Source organism: Sarcophilus harrisii, chromosome 2, assembly GCF_902635505.1.
Source record: "Sarcophilus harrisii chromosome 2, mSarHar1.11, whole genome shotgun sequence".
In the NCBI taxonomy this organism is placed as follows: Eukaryota; Metazoa; Chordata; class Mammalia; order Dasyuromorphia; family Dasyuridae; genus Sarcophilus; species Sarcophilus harrisii.
This window is the reverse complement of record NC_045427.1, coordinates 652,823,566-652,844,125: the sequence shown is the minus strand read 5'-3', so window position 1 is coordinate 652,844,125 and position 20,560 is coordinate 652,823,566. Positions and strand designations below refer to the sequence as shown.

Genomic DNA, 20,560 nt, shown 5'->3' with positions numbered 1-20,560 from the left:
TCTGGAGAAGTTACCGAGGCTCTCTGGGCCTCAGGACCAGTTGAAGTCATTCAGTAGTCGAAGGCATCCTTCAATAGCCAGAAATGTTCAAGAGGGCTAAGGCAGGAATGTACCTCAACTGCTCTGCCATTTGTGGCCAAACAGAAATGAGGGAGAAAATGCTTTATTTGAAGTAGGCCCGATACTGTGAAGGACAAAACAAATCCCTCCTACTTGAGGGATGCTGACTACCTCAGAGACAACTCAGGTGCCCATGGGTACAGTAATTTACTAGACAGATCTCTACTGGCTTCTAAAGGCATAATCTGATGACCCAAAGTGACCTGATTTCTAACTTGTCAACGTGCCCAAGCGCTGGGTGTCTACATGAGAAATCCTGGCCAAATTGATCACAATTCCATCTCACATCACTCACTATTCAAAAATCAAATCCTCTATGCTCAAGTCTGCAGTTATAGATCAAACAGAATCAAATCGAGGATCTCAAGAATAATGGGTTCTGCTCTAGCTTCGAAGCTCAAAAAGATGTGTGAGAATGGTTGTTAATTCCAAAAGGGTAGTTTTTGTCATCTTTGGCTAGGGCTGCAATATCACAGCTGCGAAAATTAATAAAGACACAGCTAATTCTTTCCAAGCCCAAGGCATCATTTCCAATTCAAGCTTTGCAACATTGTGTAAAAATCCCTTGAAAAATAATGCCCATTAGTTGATTTTGTGCTGCAGTCCTGTTGTTGCACACCCAACACTTGTGGTTCAACAAGAAAATGGAAACATACCTTCCATCTTCAAGGACAGGGGGGTGCGCTTTATGAAAACCTCCCCAAAGTTGAGGGTGCACTTGAAACACATTTTTGTAACAAACTTGATCCACTGGTTTCTTTATGACTGAGAAATGAGATTTAAAAAAAAAAAAGCATGCCGGATATCCAGAGAACTCCAGACCAGCGACTTCCTTAATCCTCCTCCTTTCAGATGTAAAGGTTCAGCTGTGAGGCCTTATGTAATGATGCTGAAGGATGCTAACTACAGAGGAGTATTTCCAGATGTAACAAAGCTGCCTATTTCGATGGCACTGCTACAGGGAGAGTCGATGAAAGTCACTTATGTGACTACTTTGCCTGATAGATCAATAACTTGTACAGTTCATTCTGCAGGAGGCCAGACTGATGCCTTTGTTGCCTCCTTTACACATCAGATCCTCTGGAGGGTTGACAAGCAAGGACACAGACTTCACCTTCCCCAATTCTCTAAAGTTACCTTCATCTGGTACACGTTTTACTATTTTTTTTTTAACATTTTATTATTCTTACCCTTTAGTTTTGTCCCCCTCAAACTGTTTTCTCCTAAGGTTCATTATAACCTCCTTTACTTAGCAGTCATGGTGACCCTCAATAATTTGATTTTAAGTTAACATTCCAGTCTTATCTAACACACTCTCCCAAAAGAATCATCTGTCATTCCCTAACCACATTCCAGTTTCACACCTCCTGGCCTTTATTCACCTCCAGAGCTATATCAGCTGAAATGTCCTCCCTTCCCTTTGGCCTTCCTAGATTCTCTATCACCCTCTTCCCCATCTGGAATTACTTCCTCCCTCTCTTGACTTCTCATAACACTAGAGAAATGTTTCTCTTTTGTATTAGAATTACTTGTGACTAAGGCTCGTGTCTCCAAGGATACACCTGGGTTATTCAAGCCCTCAGAATTTAGGAGTTGTCTTGCACACAGGTACTCAAGGGTCCCACTAGACATGAAAAATTAAAAGGCTCTGGAAACCCCACACCCAGAACCATTCTCAAAATGGACATACCCTATGATTTGGGGTTCATTCTATAGTTATCAATAAACTGCAAGTTATGTTGATTTATTTAAAAATCTATCCTAATAAATTACAAATTATAAAATAAAAGTTTCCTTGTCCCTCAGTTTCTATCAAGAATATTCAGAATAAGTAAGTGGCACAGTCAAGTGACTGCTGGGCTGGGAGCTAGAAAAACTTGATTTCAGCTCCTTCATCTGTAAGCTGGGGATAACAAGACCACCTGTGGGTTTTAGGAAGATAAAATGGGATAACTCATCAAATCCTCAGCAAACCTTAAAGTGTTATAAAAAGGCTAGCTGATAAAATTGTGGTTATTACTGTATTTCTATTAATCAGTCTTTCTTCACTTTTACAATTCAGTGGAAAGCAAGAAAGAAAAGTGGCTACTCATTCAACTGTCACAGAAAGATGACATTTTCTATAGTTATCTATAAGTGACTGTAATTTTTTCCTTTCTTTTTCTACCTAGCACCACAGCCTGACACAGAAAGCCTAAAAATGTTTGCTTACTATTTTAATACATTGAAAATTGGCAAAAGTTAGTCAAATATTAACTTGAGCTCTTCATTCCCAGTATTCACAAGCATGCTGTCCTCTAACTTCATCTAGTCCCTTAGGAGATGCAGGAACCCATTGAGAAGGATCAGAAGTCCTCCCCACGTGGCCATCTTATGGGCGCTTATCCACGACCTTTCATAAATCTGATGAGGCCAGTAACAGTTAGGGAAGCTCTCCCCAAAATGCAGGAGGCCTTCTTCCATGGCTTCTGACATTGACTGAGTTGATCATCAATTCATCTTTCCTTATTCTATCTCTGTGAGTAACTGGTTTCCTCTGAGGTCGTGAAATTTCTTTGAAATTATGCTTTTCCTATTCCATCCTGGTTTGTGATGGGATATAGCCTTCTCCCACTGGCCACAGGTTTCCTCACCACCCTTTGAATGATCCTAATTGTCAATTCTTTAAACACTAAGGTTTTTTTTTTTCATGATTCAGAGTCCTATATCACCAAAAGATTATCAATCTTAAAATGAGCCTTTGTTTCAGGAAGAGCTCAAGATCATTAACAAAATATTATTATAATTTCTCAAAGACTATAGAGCCTTTTTTCTCTTGTTCAACTATGAACTCAATTCATTATCCATTTGGTGCAGCAGCCAAACAGCTACTAAACTGAGGGACAAGCTTTCTCTAGCAATCTCAACAAGAGGCAATCTTCATCCATTTGGTTGTAGGAAGTTAAGCCAAACTCTTTCTGTGTACATATGGCTCTCGTTCAGGAGGTTACGCAAAGTCCCATCATTTGATGCAATCTGCACAGTGTCACTGCCAAAGACAAAGATCTCAGACTCAGAACTAGCAGAAATCTTAGCAGTCATCTAGTCCAAATCTTTCCAAGTCCAGATGAGAAAACAAGGGTGAAAGAAAGAAGAGTGGAGAGCAAGACTACATAAATGCGAAAGGCTAATCCCAAAAGTTGAATACAGGTCTGGTGACAGCACACTGCCCTCCCTCCCACCCAGCTGCATCTGGGAGCACCCTAAGTATGCTATACAGAAGATTGTTTCTAGAATTTCAGAAGCTGAAGAATTTGGAAATGATCACCAGACAAAATGGAAGTCTTTACTTAAAAGTTAGCATTCTGGCTGATTAAAGGTTTTCTACCCTCCCTCAAGAGGCTTGAGCTGATCCATTTCAAAACCCTCCCAACATATTCCCACAGTTCTTGGTGTTTTCTGAGAGAGAAATTGAGAATTAATGAGCTGATGGAGTTTATAGCTCCTCTCACATTATTGTTTTTCTCCTCCCAGGTGTAAGGGATCACACTGTTTGGTGCTAGTTAAACAGAGCTGAAAGAAAGTATTATTACTCCTCTTTGTCATTGAAGTAGGTACAAGTGAATTAGATCCTGAGATGCCTGAACAGTTGGAGAAACAAGAGTGGCTCTGTGTATAAATGTGTCTACATACATAGATATGTGTATGCATCTTCTGTAAAGGGACACGCACATGCATTTGAGGAAGAGTGGGGGAAAGAGAGAGTGTCAGAATCAGAGTCACAGAGAGAGAATAAGAGAAAATGAGAGCGAGAAAGAAGAGATAGACAGAGAGCACACACACATGTATAAAACCTTCAAGTTCAGACCCCAAATTGACTGCTAAATTGCCATAAAAAGACTCTAAGCAATTAAACTAAATAAATCAGTAACAGAACCGGAATAGTTGTGGGACTGTACAAAATGACCAGGGACAATGTCAAAAAAAAAACCCTGCTGATGAATTGGGGTGGAGAGAAGGGAGCAGAACCAGGAAAACAATTTAAATATGGATAATAATACTGGAAAGGAAAACAAGTGTGAAAGCCTTAGAGACCCCTATGGGTCTCTACAGTGGGGAGACTTACAGTGAAGCCTGTCACCTACTTCCTCACAAGGAAAGGCTGGCTTCAAAGACACAGACACTTCCAAGAATGATTACTGCTAAGGAGGACTTTCTTTGCTTGATCACACAAAGCTGTTATAAAAGCTGACTTTCTGCTGTGTTAATGGAGAGAGGGGATGAGGGAGTCAAGGGTCTATCACTGATGATATTACAAAGAAAGAAGAGACAGGCCCCTGAAATATTGAAAAGTACACAGAAGACATGAAGAAGAAAGTCCAAGGGAGCAGGAAGTATTTGAAAGGGACCTGGTGAATTTCTCATGTGCTTTAAAAACAAACAGCAGAGACTAGAGCATCTAAGTGCGTGATAATCCTCTTTTTGTGTTTGATCTTGCACGATAAAATGCTTAAAGCTTGAGGTTTTTTTGTGTGTATAAGTTCAGAACAAAAAATTAAAATTTAAAAACCAAAAAGACTAAGAATAGGATCTATAAACTATCATCCCTTTCCTGAGGAATAACCCTACAGTTATTAGAGACCATCTCTTCAAAGCCTAAGGGGGCACCGCAGAAATATGCAAAAGAGGTTGTTCAGAAATAAGTCTAACCTACAATATCTCATTTCGACCTGTGATGTCATAGGCAGAGGGCACTCCCTTCCCCAAAGCAGCTGTCCAAATGGGAGAATTGGGGGGGGGGAAGGGGGCGTGGGAGGAGAGGAGGGAACTTTGCCAGGATCACAGAGCCAGGATGGGCCAGAGGGAGGGTGTGGACACTGAGCTTTGGGGCTCTAGTCACAAACTCATGTTTCCTCTTCCAATCTTGCTAAGTCACAGACACAATTAATAAGCAGTCCTTGTAGTGGTATCATTAATTAAAGGCAATAAGGTGACACAGTTCTACAGAGTGCTGGGCCTGGAAGCAGGAAAGTCTGAGTACAAGTCTAGCCTTAAGACACTTACGAGCTGAATGACCCTAGGCAAATCAGTTAACTCATCTATACTTCAGTTTCTTATCTGTACAAATGAGGGCAACTAAAGTACCTGCTTCCCAGGGTTGTCTTGAGGATCAAGGAGATCCTAGGTGTAAAAGGGTTGGCAAACTCTGAAGGGGATAAGAATGCTAGCAATTATAATTAAAAGTATAACAGAACTGAAGGCAACCTCAGCCACCACTCTGTCTAAACTTTGCTCACATGGGGCCAGAAAGGGGAGTGTCTTAGATGAGGTCACAGCATCCAAGCCTTGAACCCAAGCCCCCTGACTCCTTTCATCACCACAAAGACAATCACAGATACTGTTTAAGAACAACTGTTCTGTGTATGTGTGAGTAACATATACATGTACATACAACATAAATATATAAATCACGTAGAACTCTGACTATTAGAAATGCAGCGCTAACTGGAACTGTGCAGTCGGCCCAGGCCCAAGACCAGGCTACTCAGGGGAAAGGATCCTCACCTGAGGCTGACATTTCATTAACTAATTTCAGAGATCCCTTCGTCAGCCCTCACGGGAGAGCCCCAAGGTAGAGAAATCCAAAAAAGGTCAATGTATGCCGCTGGATGCATTGTTCTTGTAACAGGATCTGGACCAGAACCTAAGGCTCTACCACCACTGCATCAAGTCACTGGATTGGCAGGTGCATTTGTTAGTCCCCAAAATCTTAAGGCACAAATTATCGAGGGCACAGAGGAAAACAGTAAAAATCCAAAGTTTGTTCTCATGGAGTTTTTATGAGCCAAAGATTTAACGTACAGAAACAATCTTCATAAGGTAAGAGTTAAATTTACTCACCTATTACTTGCAGAAATTCAGTGTTGCTGATCTGTGAATCACTGATGCTAAATGTCTCCTCTTGTCTTACCTCTCCTAGTAAAAATCCTTCCTAAAAAAGATAGGAAAAAAAAGCTGCAGATTCAAAATAAAAATGTGACTTATTTACATTTTAACTCAGTCCCTTGTCATTGTATACTGAATCTTAATTTGTTCAACACAATAGTCAAAGCAATTCCGTTATAAACATTCTCTGAAAAACTGCCCAGGATAGCTGAGATCCAGCCTAAAATGTAACTGGACAGCTGCAAGCAGAGATATCACATTAGGAACACTTTCAATTGAACTATTCAATTAAAATGAAAACTGATCATATGATCTACACATGCTTGCAGAAACCAACAACCATCCTTCTGCCTACCACTTTTAAATCATAATTACAAAATCACTGCCAAATGATAAACAAAAAAATTAATATTATAAAGGATCATAGGATTGTGATCAAAAAAGAGACCTTGGAGATCTCTAGCCAAACCCCTTCATGGATAGAGGAGGAAACGGAAGTTCCGAGAGAGCCCAAGGCAACAAAGGGAACTGGGCCGGAATTCAAACCCAAGTCTTCTCACTCTAAATCTGGTTCTCACAGTTCTAAACAACACTATTTCTCCTTTTTCTACTTAGCTCAGAAAATCAGGGCTTCAGCAAACCAACTTCATATTTCCATAAGATCCGAAAACTTTAGATTTTGTTTTGCTTAATACAGCTGGGTAAAGAACACTACTACGCCATAAAACTGTGGAATACCCAGAAGGTCATTCATGGTTTAAGTACTCCGCTTCACAAAAATTGGAAGACTTTATAAAAGCCAAAATAATTTCCCTTCGGAGAAAGAACGCCAGCAAGATGTCCAAAGTGTCCACCTGGTCCCTTCCATGCCTGAAAGGTTTCCTAGTATGCTGTCCATCCCCAAAAGTTAGCAGGGAAAGGGGAGTTTGAATAAACAGACTCTCACAGTACAGTTCCGTGACCTCACCTGGAATATTGTGAACCTTAGCACTGCACTATATTTAAAATACCTCCCAAGCACTAATCTGGAGGAGTCGCAACTATTTGCTTACTTGGATTTCTGAGCCACTTCCGTTCACCGTTAGTTCAGAATACAGAACAGTGTCTGTAAGAGCAAGCAAGGTCCATCCAAAGTTCAAGGTGCCCAACCAGAAAAATAGCTTCGCCCTTTCAATGACTCTAAGGCATCCCCAAATCCCCGAGTAAGACGGGCCCCGACCAGGGCGAACGCGACGACAAAGGACGGCGGACTGACAGCCCGCGCGTCTCTGGGGCGTGGGGCTCTGCCCGCGGCAATCTGCGGGGCTGTACCTCAAACCACTCCCTTCCCCGTAGAAGTCAGTTCTGTCCAGCCGCCGTAGGGCCATTCGGTGCTCCCAGCACGAAGCCAAGGCCTAACCGCAACCCCGGCCCTGCCTAAGCTTTCACGGGCGCGCGTGAGAGTCAGAAGCCACTTCCCCTCCCCCAAGGAGGCCGGCCCCGGACAGGTGAGGAAGCGGCTCCGAAGCGTACCCGGGGGGCACATCCGTGCGCTCTCTTCTCCAAGCCCCTGTGCGGGCGCAGCAGCCGCCCCAGGAAGGTTGGAGCCCGGGCACAGCGGTCCGGGGGCTCCTCTCTGGGCCTCGGCGTCCCGCTTTGGAAGAAGCCGCCGCCAGACTAAGGCGGTCCCTGAGCGTCCTTCCCCCTCTGAGCTACTGAGAGCCGAGAAGGAGCGAAAAGCCGCCTCCGTGTTCCAGAGGGAAGCGGAGCTCAGAAAAGGGTAAATGACGCACGCAGGGCTGGGGGCTGACAGCTCTTCCCCCACTTGGAAGGGGGAGCGCAGCAGCGCGCCATTTCAGCCCACAGTGACACCCGTTTCCCTCAGGGCCGCCGACGCCTGCCAACCCCCGGCCACTGGGGAGTGTTCCCGGGCTTCCGTCACAACGAAAAGCTCGACCCTCAAATGCGCCGGCAAGACTGACCCCACCGCGCGCGCCGCTTTCCGCAGACGATTCATCCACGGAATCCACGAATCCGATTTCAAAGTCGCAACGCCCAACGTTCTTCCCAGATGTGTGCGCTGCCCGCGCGCCCCGGCCGCCCTAGGCTGAGGGGCTAAAGAAGCAGCTTCTCCGTCTCTCTGGCTCCAAACAGGGTCATTCTCACGATGCTCCCCCCGCCCCGCCCCTGCCGCGATCTAGGCCTAGAAGAACAGGCTTCGCCGCAGCCCCCCCCAGTCCCCCCTCCGTGACCCCGGGAGGACCCCCTGGTGCCCAGGGGCGGCGCGAGGCAGAGCGCTCCCCCTCCGTTATTAGCACAGCGACCTCTCCGCCGGCCAAGAACGAAGCTGAGCCCACAGAACCCACCTTCGGGGTCCTTTTCCCGCCCCTCAGGGCTGGGGAGGAGGGGCGCCAACGCAAAGGGGCGGGAGCGCCGAGGAGGCCCCGCTCGGGCTGTCAGCGTTCCAGGCATCCCCGCCCTCCTCGCAAGGTGCGGGACCCGCCAAGGGGGGCCGGGGGGGGCGGGGCCGGCCCCCCGGAGGGGACCCCACGGCCCCCGCTCACAGGCCGCGTCCCGGCAGGTGCGGGTGGGCCTCCCGCGGGCGCGGGCGTGGGGACACAGACACGGACACGCGGACGCGCGCCCCCGCGCAGACCCTCGGCGCCCCGCGACCACCAGCGGCCGCGGCACCGCCCCGCGCCGCCCGGACCCAGCCGCCCCCCGCCCGGGCGGGGCGGACTTTCCGCCACCACCTCGGCCGCCGCCTCGGGCAGGACCGGGCCTGGGCGGGTCCGGGAGCGCGGGGCGGGGCCGGCCCGGGGTGGGGGCTTCCCTCGGACCCGTGCAGGGCGCCTCCCCGCCCCCCGGCCCGGGCGGGCACCTACGTGGTCCGCGTCGCTGTTGGCGCTGTGGTAACACACCGCACTGAAGGTGTAGCCCGAAATGGAAGCCGCCATGATGGAGATCGCCAACTCTCCCACGATGCACCGCGCCGCCGGGGGCGGGGGCGGGGCGCGGCGCAGGCGCAAAGGATTTTTCCGCTTGCGGTGCGCTTGGCATTCTGGGAAATGTAGTCTGTATCAGCGCAGAGAAAGCGAGACCCAGAATTCAGAGGTTTCCCCAGGAGCCGGCGCTCTCTCTGGGGATGTTGTGCCGATTCAGCCCCGGGCTTTGGCGCTCCGCTCAGGAGAGCCTCTCGTGCGTTGCTGCGGTGTAGCCCCGAGAGGGGATAGAGGAGGGACGGCGACGTGTGGATGGGCCCACGTGGACTCGCACCGCACCGGGACAGCGTCCCTCCAAGGGAGCCTCGGCTGCGGGGCTGGGACAGCTCCCGCGGGGGGCCGGGGGTTGGCAGGCGTCCGCTCCTGCCCGCCCCGCCCCCACCCCTCCCACCCAGCCGGGACCGCTCCTGCCCGCCCCGCCCCCACCCCTCCCACCCAGCCGGGACCGCTCCTGCCCGCCCCGCCCCCACCCCTCCCGCCCGCCCAGGAATGACCGCTCGGGCCAGCCCCTCCCCGCCCCCGCCCCGCCGGGGCCGCTCCTGGGGGGGCCAGCCCCCCGCCCGGCCAGAACTATTAGAGAGCTGCCGCAAGCTGCCTCCGGCCGGCTTGGAGGAGGCTGCGTTTGTGGGCGCGGGGGCGCGTCAGCCACTTCCCGGCGTTTGTTTATTAGCCGCTCTAGGGGCCGGCCCACAGACTACGAGCTGGGGATACAAACACGGCCTCCAGGCCGTCCCAGGAGAAGCCGGAGCGGGAGGGGACGGGAGGCAGCAAGCACTGGCCACAGGCCCTGCCTGAGCCCCAGCGAAAGCGCCGGGAGGAAGCCCCCCGCCGGGGAGAGGAGAGGCGGGGTCTTCCAGGGCGAGCTGCCCCTGGGGAGACCGAGGAGCAGGGGCAGCGCCGGCTCAGGAGGAAGCGCTGCCGCCCTCCGCAGGTCCTCAGGACAGACGTTCTGGGCCGCTTTTGAGCTGTCAGGGAGGGTCCGAGCCCTGTTAGGCGCCCCCCCCTCCCCCCCCCCCAGCCTTGGCCATCCAGCTTCCCACCAGAACCACGCCGTCCGGGGCTTCGCTAGGCGAGCCTTTGCCTTGTTTTGCAGCTTTCCCAGGTCATCGGTGGCGTGAGGGCAGAACATCCCACCTAACAGACCCGAATCCGAGTCCGGCCCCAAGCACTTGTGCGCCCCCGAGCGGCCTCCGTGGCCGGCCTCTGTGGGCCTCACTTGTAAAATGCACGTAACCGCAGGACCCACTTCCCAGAATCACGGTCCCTCTGCTGAGGACTGCAGAAGCCGTTTCTAAATCACTTTGCACAGCTTGTAAGTGCTTCTAGATGCTGCAGAATCTCATCATTTCTAGGCCGGCCACCAGACGCAGCTCTGTCCCAAACCTCCTGGAATCATCCTGACCCGCACACGCCGTGTCCTCCCCACACTGTTTAGCTCCCCTTGACTTATGGCTTCCCACCATTGGCGTGTGAGACGAGCATCGTCCTGTTGGCTAACATTTGTGCCCCAAGGACTTGGCGCAGAGCCTGGCCCATAATGATAGCGCTTTGTTATTCATCGGCTTTCATTCATTTGTCCCCCGAGAGAGATGGACTGAGCGCCTTCTTCGATATGGGGGCAGATTGGCAACTGGCCAAGGGAATTGGCGGGAGATTTGGAGCAAGTCTTCCCTCTATGAGACAGAAATACCCCAAGACAGGCTGGGAGGGAGATGGAGTGGAGACAGAGGTCTGACAGGGACGCCCTAAGGAGACCAGTTCCTGCAAAGCTTTGGGAAGGCTTTCCTACCCTGGAATACTGTGCCCATAGGAAGAACTCTTTATGGGGTGTGTGTGTGTGCGTGTGAGAGAGAGAGAGACACAGAGAGAGAAAGACAGAGAGAGAGATTCCTTTAAGCTATTTCTTTATTCTTATTTTCCTTCACATAAAATCTGTGATCACTTATACATTCTATGGTTTTATTCTATATTGGAAAAGAAGAAACTGCAAACATTAACAAACAGCTAAACTATACAGAGTTAGACAACTAGGTGTCTGATTCGACTGAAATGACTCAATAACAAAAATTACATAAAACTAAAGGGAATAGGTCAGAGGATCAGAACTTTTCCTTGTCTTTCTTCAGCTAAAATTGTATCTTCTGTAGGGAGGCTTTACCTTAGAGATCCCTCTGAGATGATCTCTGATTTACTCTATATAGATCATACTTACATCCAGGTATTGTCATGTTGACTTCCCCATTAGAATGTGAATTCTATGAGTTCTCTTCTGTTCTATTCTATGAGTTGCATTTCTTTTTATCTCCAGTACAAATACCTAGCACATAGTAGGTACTTGATTAATGCTTAGTGACTGACACAAAGTAGGTACTTGATTAATGCTTAGTGACTGGCACATAGTAGGTACTTGATTAATGCTTAGTGACTGGCACATAGTAGGTACTTGATTAATGCTTAGTGACTGATTTGTTGAGTGATGATCAAAACTGATTTTGACCTTGGGAGTTCAAGAGATATGTACATGAGAGAATCTGATTGTGATCTTTAAAATGAATTAACTTTATTTCTGAGCTCCCCAAAAAGGCAAGGAAAGAGCATCACTTGGAGTGAGGCTGCATTTCTTTTAGGCTAATAAAAAGCGGTCATTTATGTGTCCACTTTCAGATGGGAAGTTTTTAGGCTCCGAATAAAGAGGAGGGGTTGGGGTGGAAGTATAAGTCAAGGGAAGGGCATGTTCCTCGGGCTGCCCAATGGTGAGGGTGGAAGTAAGGGGCAGGCATGGGGCCTCTGGGAGGATTGAACTCCTTTCCAAATTCCTGAGGGAGGAGGAAGTTGAAAAAAATTAAAAATTCCAGTTTGCTCTACAGCGACGCTTTCTGGTAACAGGCAACTACTCCAAGGATCCATAAGGTTCCTAAAACAGAGTCCTCCCAGCTTACTGCCTGATGAGCACAGAATGAATCTGGCCAGTAGGAGGCTCACCCTTGTCTGAAATAAGGGTCTGGAGACCTACCAAATCCTCTGGCTGAAAAGGGATTGTCCTAATTGGCTCATTGAAGACTCCTTGGGATGTTTGCCCTCAATGGTGGGTACCTAAACTGGGGATCCCCTGCTGCTATAAAGGTGAACTTGTCCCTTATGATTCTAACCTCTGCCCTTTTGGGGCTGCCATAACTTGGGCCCTGCATGCCACTGGTAGTGTGAGAGTATGGATGATATGGGTCTAGAGAGATAAGAAGATGCCTGGTGACTCCTGAGCCTTCCCTTGTAGGGGATCCTTAATCTTGGACAACTCTGGTGGGCACTTTAGCATTAACAGACAGGGAAGAAAAATTTTCAGAAACCAGAAACTATTATGGCAGAAACTAGGCTTTGAACAACATCTAACACCCTATACTAAGATAAGGTCAAAATAGGTTCATGATTTAGACATAAAGGGTGATAACTATAAGCAAATTAGGAGAACAAAGGATAATCTACCTCTCAGATCTGTGGAGAAGGGAGGGATCTATGGCCAAGAAAGAACTGAAGAACATAATGCTATGCAAATTGGATAATTTTGGTTACATTAAATTAAAATAGATTTTGCACAAACAAAAACAATGCAGCCAAGATTAAAAGGGAAGTACAAAGCTGGGAAATGTTTTCTTTACAGAAAAGCTGCCAGGCTATTCCTAGCCAAGAATTGTAAGTCCTTTCCGGTTTTCATTTTTTGGGGGGAGAAAGGGGCTAAGTGGTATATGAGTGCCAACCCTGAAGTCAAAAAGACTTGAATTCAAATGCAACCTCAGAAACTTCCTATCTGAGCAACTCACTTCATCCTGTTTGCCTCAGTTTCCTCATCTGTAAGATGAGTTGGAGAAGGAAATAGCAAACCACTCCAGTATCTTTGCTGAGAAAACCCCAAATGGGGTCATGGAAAGTGAGATACGGCTGAAACAACTGAACAAAAATACAGCCCATGTTGTGTTCTAAGTGCTTAGGTGGGAACCTAGGACCTTTGTGTCTGACTCCTGTCCCTCACACAGCTCCTTTGTTCAGGCCTTTAGCCTTCTCACTTAGATCATTGCCACAGCCTCTTCCTTAGTTTCCCTGCCTCCAGATTGTCACAAGGTAAGTACATGACTGACAAATGGTTAAAGGGAGATCTGACTGGATCACTTCCCAACTCAATAAATTCCATTTTTTTTTATTGATTCAAGAATCAAATATAAACTCCTCTGTTTGCCTTTTAAAGATATTTACAGAATTATGGAGTCTGGAAGCAGACGGTTTGCACTTTTTTTCTTTCTGGTAGTTTTTCCCTTTTGTTCTGATTCTTTGTTTACAATATGACTCATGTGGAAATGTGTTTAATACAATTGTTCATATAGACCTCAGATCAGAGTGCTTATTGTCTTGGGGAAGGAGAGAGAGAGGGAGAAAAAATGGCACTCAAAATCTTATAAAAATAAATGTTGAAAACTATCTTTACATGTCATTGGAAAAAATAAAATACTATTAAGTGAGGAGAAAACCAACAAAGCAAAACAAAACAAAAGAATATTTACAACCTGGCTTCACAGTATCTTTCCAGCCTCGTTATACATCACTTCCCATATTCTCAGGTCAGCCAGAATAAGGTAATAAGAATAAGGTGTTTTTCTCACAATATACTTTATTTTCCAGCCCTAAATCTTTGCATTGGCTGTGCTGCATGTTTGGAATGCCCTCCTTCCTTCCCAGAATGCAGCTGGAGCACAACTTTCTATATCTTCTCAAACCATCTGTATCTGATTATTTTGTTTTGTTTTTTTTTTATTTTTACTTATTCTCTTTATACTTAGATAAGGAAGTCAAAATAAGCCCAGGAAGTCCTTAGAGCATAAGTGGATGTTCCCTTCTTGATGATGTTCAGAGGTCGGGCAGTATTTGTGCTGACTGCCCATCCAGTACAGAGAAACATGGTCACCCTTCTTTTGGCCGGGAATAACTGAGAAACAGTTAGTGTGAAAAGAATCCTTCTGTTGACTGAAGAGTCAGTCCTGATGATGGAGAGGCTGAGCCAGATCTGAAAGCACACAAGCTTCCAGCGGACAACTTCGTGCTCTCTTCTATTCTGCCATCTGGGCTCTACCCTTTCAGCAATTCAGTTGGCCTCGTGTCCCTAAAGTATCTTGCCTTTTTCCCTTGCATTTATTATTTCTTGATTTTATGTGAATGAGTATCCAGAAACAAAATGCACTAGATTATGACCTTGTGAATATCCACAGGTTAAAGGACTATCAGAACTCTCCTCAGCAAATGAAGCCATGGCAGAAACTACCAGAGCTGGTAGCAGTTAGGGCAAAGTCCCCTGAGGACCTGGCCCAGCAGCAGCAGATTAAGCAATAAACTGAGGCACCACATCCTTGGAGGAGTCACCAGCTGATTCATGCCTCAGTGAACTTGGGAGAAAAGGATTCCCAGGGATAGCCGGTCATTTCAAGCCATCTCCTACGTGTACCTCAGTACCTTCGGGTTTTAGGTTTAAGCCTACTTTCCCCAGAGACCTTATACATGTGGAGGAGGAGGAGAGGGCCCCAAAGTGGTGTTGGGAGCAATGTTTGTACTAAACACTTTAAATTTATTCACATTCTCCTCCTTAGGAAGTACACAGGGAAGTGCCTTTCTGTCCTTGCTATAATTCTCAATAAGTAGCCTTTCATAAAAACTGATTAATGACACCTGCTTGATTAATTTGATGAGGAGGAAGTATATTAGATGGGGGCTTGTGAGGGACAGAACTAGATAGTGCAGTCCCATGGGACTGCCCAATGATAGGAGCTTGAGTTGTTCGGTCATGACTGACTCTTTATTACCTTATTCGGGGTTTTCTCAGCAAAGATACTGAAATGATTTGCCATTTCCTTCTCCAGCTCATTTTATAGATGAGAAAACTGAGGTAAACAGGGTCAAGTGCCTGGCCCAGAGTCACATAGTAAGTGTGTGAGAATGGATTTGAACTCAGGAAGATGAGACTTCCCGATTCCAGGATCAGCACTTTATCCTCTGCACCAGGACTCAGAAAGCAAAGTCATAAATCCTCTGGGAATCTAGTCTGTCAGCATTAATGGGAGATGGAAGAGTGATGGGGTGGGTGGTGCCATACTGATGTATCTTCTTGTTGTTTTCCATAATGGAACATTACAGGAAAGTGGAAAGGGCAATCTGTTCATTTATTCTGGCTGCATCCAGTGTCTCACATACAACAGGTTCTTAATAAATGCTTGTTGATTGATAGATAGGGACTCAAGGGCCAGATTATTATGTTCCCAGGGAGAGGGGATGGGGTGCGGGCTGTGAGTAGGAGGAAAAGACACCAAAGAGAATGATTTGTGTGGACCAAAGTGTTGAACAAAGTCTTTGACTCTGGACCAGGAATGCTATTTAATGCATGTTTATTAAACTGAATCTCATTATTCTTTCCAGCCAAGGTACAGAACACACTAAGGTAGCTCTCGCTAGAGTGATTGGCTCCCCTCCTTCATTCCTTTCTGGATGTTGATTCAGCCCAGCTACACAAACAGATTAACTTCATTCTGCCTCCCATGTTTATCTACTTGATGAAGTCAACATTTGATGGATTTGCTCAAACACTGGGCTCTGGGCACAAACCTCCATTGTTTCCCTGGAGCAGAAGACCTTGCCTTCCATAATGGATGGGAAATTCTTCCTATTTTCTTGAAGGTTCAAGATCATCTGTATGTGACTGATGGTTGAAAAAGACTAAACAAATGGACTTGTTCTTAACTGGTAGAATGTTCAAAATCCGAAGGGAGACAAAAGATAGAGAGGTTGGGGGAGGGAGAGAGATAAGCAGATTCAAAGACACACACACACACACACACACACATGGAGAGAGAAACAGAGATAAAGAGAGAGACCCAGAAAGAGAGACACAGAGAGAAGGTTAAGTCAAAGAGCTTATGGATTTTTCTACAGGGGAGTGAGAAGCAATGGTTGCCATAGCTTTCAAGATGTTGGTGTTTGCAGAAGCAGGATAACCTTATTCTCCTTATCTGTGCCTGAAGAGCCTGGGCAGTCTGGGAGATCCTTGTGGAATGAGAGCCCAATGCAGCCTGTCCTCTCTTTGAGGTATTCGGTCATTTCCTTCATACTTCGTTCCTAGCCTTAACTTCTTCATTTTACACATGTGGAATATCTTGCATGTTGACATGGTACTTGGAAAGTTACATAAATGTGTGAGAGAGAGAGAGAGAAAGGATTCTAATGTATTTTATATTTTACTTTGTAGATCAGAATCCTCAAATCCTGGTTTCTGCAGGATGAGTGACTTCAACACTGGGCACTATCCCCAAAAGTCCCTCTTTCTGCAGATGGTTTTTCCCTACTGGGAGCTGTCAGAATATAGCTCCGATATAGCTTGGGCCTATGTTTCTACAGATATAGGTAGATAAGTCCCCAAATTCAGTGCAAGCATCCAAAGCAGGGGTCCTCAAACTTTTTAAATAGGGGGCCAGTTCACTGTCCCTCAGACTTTTGGAGGGCCGGACTATAGTAAAAACAAAAACTTTGTTTTGTGGGCCTTTAAATAAAGAAACTTCATAGCCCTGGGTGAGGGGGATAAATATCCTCAGCTGCTGCATCTGGCCTGCGGGCCGTAGTTTGAGGTCCCCTGATCCAAAGTAACTGCATATCTGAGTTAGAATATCTATTATTTTGTCCTGCAGAAAAGGTGGAAAGATCCCATAAAGACTGAGAGTAGCCCAGAAACACTCAATTTCCTTCTCCCCTTCGTTCTGATGAATTTTTCTCAATGTCCCAAAGTTCTTCATATTCATAACACCATGCTGGGTTTTGGACTAGTTTGGGAAGAGACACAAACATGGGATCCTCATTCCCACCCACCCTGCATTTGTGCCTCTGGCCAAAATCAGTCAGCATGGGGAAGTATCTTTACCTCCCCTTCTGAGATTTGAGTCCATCTTTGCTCTGTGCTCTTGTAGATTTTCTTAGAATAAAAGACAAAAGATCTGAGCCTGAGCTAAGGACTCCCTTTTGTTCAGGGTCAGCACAAAGTGGGGGATGCTCCAGTCTGACGCTGTCCTGGCTGTGATTTTCCCCAATTCATATCCTACTAAGAATGGGTCACACGGGGATGTGTGAAGAGAACACTGTATCTGCTGGGGAGGAGTCAAGTATTCCAGGATAAATAAGTGCTTGCTCCCCAGAAGCTCATTCAATTGGCCAGGGAACTCTCCCGCTCAGCTTCTTCCATTCATCCACTGGCAAACCATAGTCAACTTGCTCTTCCAGAATTCACTTCCATTCCACAGACTCTTAAGTGTCTCATTGCTTGCCCTTCCTTCTTGGAGAGGATCAATGACATCACAGGGTGATGACTCGTGAGTGAATTGGGTATATAACTCCACCGTCATGGAGCCTACCATCTACTCACACAAGTGAACGCACATGGAGCCTCCAGAGCCTCTGGAAGGCTTTATTCCAATGATCCTTAGTACGAATGTGTTAGGCTGGCCACATGTCCTCCCTGGGGGTCTAGGAGTAGCTCTGAATTGAACGTTCTTCTCTTGACCTCTTGCCTTGTGCCTCCATTCTAATGTGTTTTCCCTAATATCAGCCACCAATTGTAGTTACTATCTCCCTTATTTCATCGATGCCCTTCAGTGACTCAGTATCATTTAGCCAACTAACATTAATTAGCTCTTGCATATCGGTGTTTACTAAGAAGACAGAGCAAGAACAGCTATAACAAAGCACTTTGCCCCAGTACCTGGAAGCACACTCTCCCATCCACCCTCCTGATCTCTGGGGAGAGTGTGTGTGTGTGTGGGGGACAAAACATTCACTTCCCCAAGGTTATTTCTGGATATGGCTCAGTCCAGGAGTCACTGTCTCTCCCTCTAGACTGTCTCCTGGACCACGTGGGCCACTTGCTTCTCACAAAATCTGTCTGGCTTGGGCCCAGTTCCCAGGTCTTCAGTGGCTTGCTTTCATGACCCTTCAAAGCTCAAGGCTAGCTCAATGTTCCTTCACCCAAGAGCAGGAACAAACAAATATAAAGCACTAAAGAAGAGAAAACAGTGATGGGGCCAGGTGCGAAGGGCTCGAGGTCCTTCTGAAGTAAATCTTCATCACTTGAACCATCTGGGCAGAAAAAATGGACAAGTTGCCCCAGTGGGAGTCTTTGATGTGACTTTTAGCTCCTGTCTGGCAGGCAACCAACAAGGTCCCTCTAGAGCACTAGGTACGTGGACCTGGAAAGTCAGAATACCCAAGCACGTTCTGAGCTGAAGAACAGGGCTGCTTACAGCCTCTCAGGACCCATACACCCCATACAGAGCTCCCTGAGGACCTGCCTTCTAGCTCTGCAGGTCACAGGTCTGCAAGATGGATCCTCAGGAAGGTGAAGCTTTCTTTGGGAAAGAAGCTCTTGTCAACCCTCCATAGCTACCTTCCATTTATCAGGGAAGACCGAGTTATCCCATAGGCTGCCTTCATCCCATTAGAGTGGAAATTCCTTGCAGGCAGAGATTCTTTTTTCTCTTTCTTTGTATCCCAGAATGCAACGCAGTTCTGAGAACATGGGAAGCATCAATATGTGCGTATGGATTGAGAGTAACAGGCTGGTGGAGGAGAGAAGTGAGGAGAGGAATCCAGATTCCCGCCCTCTTGTACTCCCATCACATGAAATAATCTGAGGAAAGAAAATGCAAGGAACGAGGAATAGGGAAAAACCTCATTCAGGCATATGGGCTGTGCTTTGAATAAAGAGAGGGATTGTGGGAGGTGGAGGTGAAATAGGAGGGCATTGCTCCAAGACCAGAGAGGGAATTTTCCGGGGGAGGACAGTCAGTAAGCAAGGATAATCATGGGAACACTAGGGGAAAATACTAGAAAATAAGTAAAAGGTGTTCTGCTGGAGTCGTACACTGTCTGGAGTATTGAGCTAGAATTTAAGAAGTCATGAATTCAAATTCAGCCTCAAACACTTACTAGCTGTGCACAAGTCACTTAACCCTGTTTGTCTCTATTTCCTCAGGGGGATAATAACAGCACCAACCCCCAAAGAGGGTTATATACTACAACTCGTTCAGCCATTTCTCAACTGGTGGGCATCTGCTTAATTTCTAATTCTTTGCCACCACCAAAAGAACTGCTCTAAAAATTTTTATACATCCAAATCCTGTTCCTTTTTGTTTTTTGATCTCTTTGGGATACAGACCTAGTAGTGATATTACTGGGTCGAAAAATAATGCATGTTTTTATAACCCTTTGGGCATAGTTCTAAATTGCTCTCCAGAATGGTTGGATCAGTTCACAGCTCTACCACAGCATTAGAGGCCCAACTCTCCCACACACCCGCTAACATTTATCATCTTCCTTTTCTTTCACATTAGTCAATCTGATAGATATAAAGGAATGTTTCAGATTGTTTTAATTTGCATTTCCCTAATCGATAGTGATTTAGAGCATTTATAGGATTACAAATAGTTTCAATTTATTTGTTTAAAAACATGTTTATATGCTTTGATCATTTATCCATTGAGGAATGGCTCTTACTCTTAATAAATTTGACACAGTTCTCTATATATTTGAGAAATGAGACCTCTATTGGAGAAATTCTCTACAAAATTTTTTCCATTACTAAAATAAATATATTAAATATTTTACTATCTATTTACTTCCATCCTATTTCCCCTCATTTATCCTTTTTTCCCTCTCTCTCCTTTTACTCTATCCCTCTTCAGAAGTGTGTTGCTTTTGCCCACTGCCTCTCCTAATCCACCTTCCCTTCATATTTCTACCCCTTTATGTCCTTCCACTCCTACTTCCCAGTAGAATAAGATAGATTTCTATACTCAGCTGAGTGTGTATGTATGTTATTCCTTTTTTGAATCAATTCCAATGAGAATAAGGTTCAAGTATTGTTCACTACCACCACCCATCTTCCTCTCCACTAGAAAAGCTATTTCATACCTTTTTTTATGAGATAATTTGCCCCATTCTACCTCTCCTTTCCCCCTTCTCCTAGTGCTTCCCTATTTCTCACCCATTAATTTTGTTTTTAAAAAACATCACAGACCATCCCAGGAGGCCAGTATCACTGAGTGGAAGAGTATATGTTGAGGAATAAGGGGTAAAAATAATGGAAAACTAGGCTTATAAAGGGATTTTTTAAGCAGAGCATCTTGCATTTGACTTTGGAAGCAAAAGAAAGCTGAGAGTTTAAGAGACCTGAATAACTTGGCAACAGAGTATGTACCTTTGTAAATAAATACTGTTAAAAAGTGTTCCCAAAGGACTGGCAATGAGAGTCTGGGAATGACTAGTTCCCGAGTGCGCAACTGCATGAACAAGCCATGATAAAAATCAATGCTCCTCTCTGTCACGGCCCTCATCTTCTAGCAGCCCCAATGCCAATTATTCCTTGAACTTGACTTGAACTTGGTCCTGGACTTAATCTAAGGAGTCCTTCCAGGAGGTTGATTGGTATCTGCAGGAAGATCTCCACTGGAAGAGAACCCACC

At 46.2% G+C, this 20,560-nt stretch overlaps 1 protein-coding gene across 2 annotated transcripts in view; it reads right to left on the bottom strand.

Moving 5' to 3' along the window:
- The window catches only part of ABRAXAS2 (abraxas 2, BRISC complex subunit), a 38,382-nt gene extending 29,100 nt beyond the window's left edge, over positions 1-9,282 (bottom strand). The window contains exons 1-2 of one of the 2 annotated variants that reach the window (XM_012549042.3): positions 8,910-9,282; positions 6,001-6,091 (exon numbers count right to left, since the gene is read on the bottom strand). In XM_012549042.3, coding sequence (XP_012404496.2) covers positions 6,001-6,091; positions 8,910-8,981 — 163 coding nt within the window. In that variant the 5' untranslated portion in view covers positions 8,982-9,282. Of the gene's footprint in view, positions 1-6,000; positions 6,092-7,097; positions 8,197-8,909 lie in introns of those variants that run through there. The other variant, XM_031957001.1, reaches the window with a different exon arrangement.
- Between the last annotated feature and the right edge of the window lie 11,278 nt (positions 9,283-20,560).